Source organism: Carassius auratus, unplaced genomic scaffold, assembly GCF_003368295.1.
Source record: "Carassius auratus strain Wakin unplaced genomic scaffold, ASM336829v1 scaf_tig00026523, whole genome shotgun sequence".
Lineage (NCBI taxonomy): Eukaryota > Metazoa > Chordata > Actinopteri > Cypriniformes > Cyprinidae > Carassius > Carassius auratus.
In genome coordinates, this window is record NW_020525524.1 from 111,044 (window position 1) to 119,344 (window position 8,301).

At 40.1% G+C, this 8,301-nt stretch overlaps 2 protein-coding genes across 3 annotated transcripts; one reads left to right on the forward strand and one right to left on the reverse strand.

Annotated features, from left to right (window-relative positions):
• Positions 1-291: 291 nt before the first annotated feature.
• Positions 292-4,934, forward strand: LOC113078766 (collagen alpha-1(X) chain-like). Of its 2 annotated transcripts, XM_026251062.1 has the most exons (4): positions 292-392; positions 685-826; positions 2,557-3,711; positions 3,766-4,934. In XM_026251062.1, the coding sequence occupies exons 2-4, from the start codon at positions 700-702 to the stop codon at positions 4,395-4,397; spliced, it is 1,914 nt and encodes a 637-aa protein (XP_026106847.1). In that variant the 5' UTR covers positions 292-392; positions 685-699; the 3' UTR covers positions 4,398-4,934. The 2 variants fall into 2 exon arrangements, with proteins under 2 accessions (XP_026106847.1, XP_026106846.1); XM_026251061.1 differs by having other exon boundaries at positions 2,557-4,934.
• A 1,093-nt stretch (positions 4,935-6,027) lies between these two features.
• Positions 6,028-7,480, reverse strand: LOC113078764 (myristoylated alanine-rich C-kinase substrate-like; the record flags this gene model as incomplete). Its single annotated transcript, XM_026251060.1, has 1 exon — positions 6,028-7,480. A coding segment is annotated over one exon (259 nt), but the record flags the coding sequence as incomplete, so codon positions are not given.
• Positions 7,481-8,301: the final 821 nt, after the last annotated feature.

The following is an 8,301-nucleotide window of genomic DNA, read 5'->3' on the forward strand; positions in this document are numbered from 1 at the left end:
CATTACATAGGGAAGTCCACATCATACAGGCTGTCCGTACCCTAAAATGAAATTTTTCCAGCCAAATTTAGGACTAAAATGCATCTTTTGCAGCTTTGAGGGGAGCTTAACAAGATCTAATCATGGGTCTAAACACTCAAAGGAAAAGCCATCCTGAAGTGACATGCCAACAGTGGGCAAATGTGCTTGGTAATTACAGCCTTGCGATGAGAGGGGAGGTACTAGTGTGGTAGGTGCTTTTTTAATGATGCAAGGGCCAGATATGGTATAAAAACCCTCATCATTGTGCTAGGCAGCAGCAGATCCTGTCTGTCTCCTACTACAGGGATATTCAGAAGTGGGAGCTGCGGCTGCGTTACGTTTTTTTATTTATTTGGAACCCAAGTATGCCGGTAGGTGTCCATTTTTTTTCTTTGGTTTTGGGGAACTAGGCCCTGATATTAAATGACACCAATCAGCAGGTGCAGATGGCAGGGTGCTCTTATTACTACTTTGAGTTATAGTTTATACAGATTAATAATTATTTATTGGAATGAAAGCTGAAATCATAGTTTATGGTTGTTTATTTTAAAAATGGGTAAACCAATTGTTCCTTCAGAATGTTTTTCCCACCAACAGTGCTTTTTTTTTTTTTTTGCTTTTTTTTTTATGTCATCACATCTAACTCTTTTGATTCCATTGCAGATTTGACCTCAGACAATGGAACTAAGAGTAGCAAGCATTCTTCTTCTCCTGGTTGCCTTGACGGCTGCCCATGGTGACAGATATGTTGTCAAGAAGGTGGCGAAGGCCCCCAAGTACCAGCCTTACTCAGTGAAAAGCCATGGTATGTATAAAATTGAAAAATACTTGTTTTTGATTTCTTCAGGGTACTGAAGATCTTTTTCTGTCTGTCATGTTTGACCTAAAGATAAAAAAAGATTAGCATGTGAATGCTACACTGAGTTTAAATGCAGGCAAAACAAATCTTAGGGAAATATTTGGTATGCACATAGCAAAGCTGTATGAGTAGAATCCAGCACACTGATTGGTTCCGGATACACTGTGTCCTCCAATAGTATAATGCAACTTGTCTAAGTTTAGAATATTCAAATTGTAGATTCATAGCAGGCAAAAACATGTCATGCCTTTACAGATGCATCATACTATAAAGTCAGTTCTTCTGTCTTTGATTATATATTGGAAGTAATTTTAAAAACTATTTTAGTTTAGGTAGCAAAAAGGGCATTTTACATAAAACAAATGTATGAAAGATTCAATGTGTTAAATCTGTTTTCTTTATATTGTGTTTAACTGCATGGTTTGATGAACTCCCCAAAGGTCAAATATAATCACTGAAGTCATCCTTAGATTGGTATTACTGTACCACGCACTACTGTACAGATTGTATGATTTGTTTGAGTAGAAGCTATTCAGTATTGTTTTGAAAGTATATGCACATAAGAAACAACCAACTTTCAAAGGTTATGAACAGCTATTTAAAATTAGCTTCTAAAGACATGTTGAAAAGTGATTTGTCTGGGTGTGCCACAGCAAATTTAAGACACATCTGTTTTGTTCCATGAAAGCTGTGCCTAGAATAATGACCTATGGTATGATGCAGTTTACAAACCAATAGATTTGACCACATGAAGGCAATCATAAAACTGGAGCCCTAGCCCCATTATATATATATTAATGCAATACAAATAACTTATGGTTCTGATATTAGTATGAATGTATATATAAAAAAACTAAATACAAAAAACAAAACATGAAATACTAAATTACTTTGTCTCGCAAGGTCTTTAAATACATGTTCTGGTAGGCCTTTGTCCGGTCAAGTTTATTTATCAACAATATAGCAATAAAGCATGCAATTCCAGGAAGTGAAATGTTTTTGAAGATAAAGAACTGAATCACAGATATAAGATTTAACATTTTTACATTTCATTTGAAACAAGGCACTTTTTTCCCCCAAAATAATTACAAAAAAAGTATAATTATAATTTAACACACAACTGTTTGTGTAACTGTATATGTATAGATTTGTTGTGAATTAACAATATATCAGGTTTGAAATTTTTAAATGTGACTCTAAAACTAAACTAAAGTTTTAAAATGTATTATTTCTGATGTACGAACACTGCTTTTATAAAAAGAGCTTGAATAAAAAAGGTATTTATAGTGAATCTGTAGAGCATACTGACTTCCTGCTTCTTAGGAAAACAGCTCTATTTCAAAAAGCCTGTAGTTATAGAATCAATATATAGTCAAACAATTCCCAATTAGGCAGACATGGGTTAAAAGGTACTATATGGTTATAGGACCACTTTTAGTCAGACATTTCTAAAATCTGTCCAAATGTTATCTGTCCAGATCTCTAGCAACACAATATATTATCAATTTTATACTGGTATATTTTGTACAACGTAGAATTGCATGAAAATAATAAAATTTCATTCATAAATTCAATTGGAATGTGCAATTCTACCAATAACTTGTTATTGCCACTGATACATAATGTACATAATGACTATGAATATTGCCACTGATATACTTCTTGTTTTATTCCAGTGGTATCTGTAGCAGGAGAACCAGGCATCCCTGGAGAGCCAGGCCAACCTGGACCTCCTGGCCCCCCTGGAGAGCGAGGAGAAGATGGTGAAGGACTGCCAGGGCCACAGGGACCCCCTGGACCACCTGGTCCTGCTGGTTACTCTGCACCTGGAAAACCTGGTACTCCAGGTGGACCCGGCAAACCTGGAGCCACAGGTGCACCTGGACATAAAGGAGACTCTGGTGCACCCGGTCCTCAAGGCCCCAGAGGCATGCCTGGTCCTGCTGGTAGCCCTGGACCAGCAGGCATTTCTGCAACTGGCAAAGCTGGACCAGCAGGCCTGCCAGGAGCAATGGGACCCCGCGGTGAGCCAGGTCTTAAAGGATATCCAGGCATTCCTGGTGCACCAGGACAAAAAGGAGAAAGGGGTTATGGGGTTCAGGGGGCACCAGGTGAGAGAGGTCCAGCAGGATCAGTGGGTGCTCCTGGAAAGCCTGGTGAGCCTGGTGTTGGAAAACCTGGCAGATCTGGACTTCCTGGTGAACCAGGTAAATCAGGCTCACCTGGCCGTGATGGGGAACCTGGACGCGTGGGTCCACAAGGTCCAAAAGGTCAAACGGGTGCTCCTGGAATTGGAATGCCCGGCAAGCCAGGCGAGAATGGTGCCCCAGGTATGCATGGCTCTGCTGGCCCCAAAGGACCACAAGGCCCAACTGGTGCTACTGGTGCTCCTGGCGTTCCAGGTTATGGCAAACCAGGTGAACCTGGTGCAAAAGGTGAGAGGGGAGTAGCTGGTAGCCCAGGTACAACAGGTCAGAAAGGTGAGCCAGGTGCTAAAGGGCAAACTGGATACACAGGTGCTACTGGTCCCATGGGTCCAGCTGGTCCTCAAGGGGCAAGAGGTTTCCCAGGTGAAAGGGGAGCAACAGGTGATAAGGGTGGTCAAGGTCCAATGGGACCTCAAGGGCTGAAGGGGCACAAGGGAGAGCAGGGACCCCAAGGCATTGAAGGCAAGCAGGGTTATACAGGGGCAACAGGCCAACCTGGTCCAAGGGGAGCTACAGGTGCTCCTGGTAACAAAGGAGATGCTGGCCAAACAGGCGCTCCTGGTACCCCAGGAACACCTGGACCTGCTGGATCAAAAGGTCTTCCAGGATATCCTGGAGCAGCAGGTGAAAAAGGAGAGGAAGGAGCTCCTGGAGCAAGAGGCCCTGTTGGTCCAGCAGGTCCTTCAGGCCCAAGTGGCCAAAAAGGTCACCCAGGTCTTCCTGGATCACCTGGCCCTGCTGGTTTGTCTGCCAAGGGAATTCCTGGGCCTCAGGGTCCACCTGGACTTCCTGGATCTGATGGACCTGCTGGACTTCCAGGTCCTGTTGGACCTCCTGGCCCTCCTGGTCCTCCTGGTGAGGTCATGTTTGAGAAGGCCCATAGTGAAACTACATTCCCACTTCTTGTCAAAAGTCCTGTGTCTGCATTCACTGTTGCAACTGTGACACCTTATCCCCCGACTGGTACCCCAATTAAGTTTGATCAGATTGTGTACAATGCAGAGCAGCATTATGATCCCGAGACAGGTCTGTTCACCTGCCAGATTCCAGGAATTTATTACTTCACCTATAGCATGCATGTGAATGGTGCTAATGCTTTAGTTGCACTTTATAAAAATGGTGATCCAATCATGTTCACCTATGATGAGTACAACAAGGGATTTGTGGACCAGATGTCTGGTAGTTCAGTCCTTCAGCTCAATGAGCAGGACACTGTTTATATCCAGATCCCTGATGATGAGGCTAATGGTGTTTTTGCCGCTGATAATGTCCATTGCTCTTTCTCTGGGTTCCTGATTGCCTCTACGTGATAAGGTGATTCAACCACATCACTTATGTAACTTCACTACTTCTCAAACAAAATATCCTGTTGTGCAAACCTTAATGCACAACAGACTGTGCTATTGTTCTGAGAAATTCAAGCATCTCAACGTGAAAACTCCAAGAAGTGGTGCCAAAAAGAAGGAAGTGTAACATGTAATCAGGGAAAGAAATACAGTTAAAACCTTTACAATAAATTTTTTGTGTGTGGATTGAGCATGTGAGGTTGTGTCCTGATAATTTCATGTCTTTTCCTTGTTTTTTTGTTTTGTATTTTTGTTTTTTGTTGCTGATGCCAGTGGCTAAATCAAATTCTTATTTTTACTGTTATTGTTGTCCTTATATCCTTGCTGATTAAACGGAAATGATCTTCCTGACATCCTTATATTTGACTTGAATATTGTGATATGGTGAAAATGAAAAACAAACCCACAAGCAAACAAATAAACATCTATAAATGTTATCCCATATGATACATTTTTCTCTGTAAATCATAATGCCTAAAATAAAATATTTCCTAAAGAGTTCCTTTCTGTGTTTTGTTATACAATGCTGAATAATTTCCTTTTTTTTTGTTAAACAAGTTTCACTACAAGCTAGTATACAATGCAGCAGAATTACAACAGTACATGTTTGAAATAGATATATTTCTATTTTGTGTTGTCAGTTGCAGAAAAATTATAATGATAATACAACATTCTGTAGTTTCAAGAGTAGTGCCTTTAAAAACAGAAGGAAGTAGAGTATGCTTTGATGACTGTTAAATTCACTGTCAACCAAATGATGTGGGTTAGGTGGAGAACCAAGTAAAACAGGAGACACTGGGTGGAGGCAATCAGAAGCTGGGAGCCTCAAGCCACAGGCAGGCACTGCATTTGGAGGGTTTGAGGGAAGTGGTTGATTTTAAGAAAAGAGCACCTGGAGGGTGAAGTTGTTAGCATCTGTGAGAGCAGAGGTGGGAGCCACAAGTTTAACATTGCCATATACAAGATGAATATCCAGCATTTAAACTAGGAACAGGAATTTTGGGTGAAAACACACCCATCTTGAGGTTGTTAGATTAGTGGCAGAGTTCATCTTGGAGTGCAGAAAATGCATGGTTCTAAATTATCTTTAGCTCCTGTGGTAGGCTAAAAACATCAGAGTAGTGGCTGTTAACATTCATTTTATACTTAGAAAAATTCATTTTATACTTATATGCCTTTTCTTGGAATTTAGAAGAATGGCAATTACCAGTGCTGAGGATAAAGACACAAACATAATAAAAAATTTGTGATTTCAGAACAAGCGCCTACAAACCAAAATATAATCACATAATTAAATGTTTATCATGGTGCTCTTGTTCAATATATGTTGCCACAATGGGTTTGATGGTGATGGAAGAATAGACCTCAACCAACATAAAATGTTTCACATTATTCTATTGTAAAATTCTCAAAATCACACACACTATAAAGACAATGTTTCAAAATCAATACTCAAAACATATACTGTCTGTCGAAATCCTTTATTTTTGTTTTGAGTGCCCCTAAAATTAAGGGGTAAAGAAGCATTGTGAACAATTTACACGCAATTACATTCCATTTAAAAATCAAGTAGAGTGGTGCTGACGTATTTACAGGAAATGGGGAGAGAAAAAAAAATCTACCTGACGATTGCACTGGTAATTTTTCAAACATTTGTGGAACTCTGCTGGAATAAAAACCACTTGGACTGCATTACACAAGACAGGTCCAATGCTTTGATGTTAAACATTTCAAAAAAATCATTCTCATTGAAACAGGATTATAGAAAGAGAGGGAAAAAAAAAACTTCATACTTCAAACTTGATACCATAGATATTAAGAAAGAAAATATGATCAACACTGTAAAATCCAGCAAGACAAAAGCCAATACAAATACGTAATGCTGCAGTATTGCACAATGCATCTGCTGAGGTTTTGAGCACCTGTTTTTGGTGATTCATGTAATGATGTCTGTAAAATCAAATGAGAACTGACCAGTAAACATCTGAATTACGTTTTTTCTGATAGCTCCTTTTTCCACACACTTGATTTACCAAATTGTATGGCACCAGTACCTTCAACTAACATTTCAACTCAATGTCCTTATGACACTAACATAGTTCACCTACAAAAGAAAATGAACAAAAACAGCAACAACAACAACAATTGAAACAAGCAATGCTCTATTAATCTCACTCATCCACACACAGCCACACAACTGCTACAAAAAAAGGGGGAAATGTGCCTTTCACTTCAAATCATTCCATCCAACTTCCTTCCTTCAAAATGCCATATACAATGTAGTGGATGAAACAGGAATGGATAAAAGTATGGGAGAAAACTGACGGCTTGAAATGTCATTGGTTTTTTGTACAAATTTTCCATGTTTGTGCTCCTCTGACGTCACTTAAAATGGGATTTTTACCCTCCATCTTACTCTGTGGCAGTGGCTGGGGCATCTGAGCTCTCTGCGGCTGCTGGGTTCCTGAGGAGCAGCCTCGGCTTGCTTCTCCTCAGCTGGCTTCTCTTCGGCTACCTCACTGGATGGTTTTTCTTCTTTGTTTTCCAGCTGGCTCCTCAGCTTTCGGTTGCCTCAGCTGGAGCCTCCGTCTTGTTCTCGTCGCTGGAGGCCTCAGGCTTGGCCTCCTCAGATTCTGGTTCAGCATCCTTCTTCGGTTCACCATTCTCCACAGCTGCTGCTGCTGCCGCCTCTCCACCTTCAGCATCCTTTTTAGCGCTCTTCTTAAAGAGAAGCCGCTAAGTTTGAATGGTTTCTTTAAAGGAGAAGCGCTTTTTGGTTTTGACGGGCTCACCGCTCTGCCGAAGCAGAACCGTTTTCTTCTGTTTTGGCTGTGTCTTCACCATTGCCGACGGTGGAACTTTCCACTTGGCCCTCAGGAGCAGCATTCTCTGCACCTCCTTCCTCGGCCTTTGCTTCCTCTGCTTTCACCTCCTCATCAGCAGAGTGCTTTCCATTGGCCTGCACATCCTCCGTGGCTGCTTCTGCACTTGGAGAGGCATTCCCATTGGTTTTAGCATGGCCATTCTCCTGTGGGAATAAGAAAATGCTTCATATAATCCGTTTTTGTGTAACAGGGTTTCTATACCACCTCATATTAAATTTAAGATCTAAACCTGTAATGGAAATACACATTACACACACACATGTAATATTTAATGAGTTTAACGTAAAAACAAAACAAAATATAAATCACTGTAATAAATTATATTCAAGATATACAGTGAACTTTTCATGACAGAGGATAATATTCCATACAAAATATCCCCACAAAAGCACAGCATCACTAAGATTTTTGGTGGTGCAAACAATTTATTCTGAAGCAATATTTTCTACCAGCTTTTACATACTGAAATCTGCTTATTTTTATTTACCGAAGGCCTATTTTTACAAATACATAAATAATGTTTTGATATTAATCAAAGCGTTAAATACTGATATTTGAATTTTAAATAAAAAGGTACTTTATATGTGAAATCAAAACCGCCAGTAGGTGGCAGCAAGTCTCTGTTAATAAGTGAGTCATGCCGATTGAACTGAATCATTTAAATTATTGATTCATTCAGGAACGGACCACCATCATGTTGCTCAGGGACACAAAACAGCAGTCAAAATAGTGCACAAACGGGCAATATGGTGTCTCTTAATTAAATTTAAGTTTATTGAACTGTTATCAATATCACTTTTGTAGTTACCGTATTTTTCGTATAAGTCGCATCAGTCCAAAAATACGTCATGATGAGGAAAAAAAAACATATAAGTCGCACTGGACTATAAATCGCATTTATTTAGAGCCAAGAACCAAGAGAAAACATTATCGTTTCCAGCCGCGAGAGACGGTAATGTCTTCTCTTGGTCGATTACTCTTGG

Coding starts and splice junctions, on each gene's coding strand:
- LOC113078766 (XM_026251061.1), top strand. CDS start 700: ATGGAACTAAGAGTAGCAAGCATTCTTCTTCTCCTGGTTGCCTTGACG. Junction 827..2,556: donor TTACTCAGTGAAAAGCCATG/GTATGTATAAAA, acceptor GTTTTATTCCAG/TGGTATCTGTAGCAGGAGAA.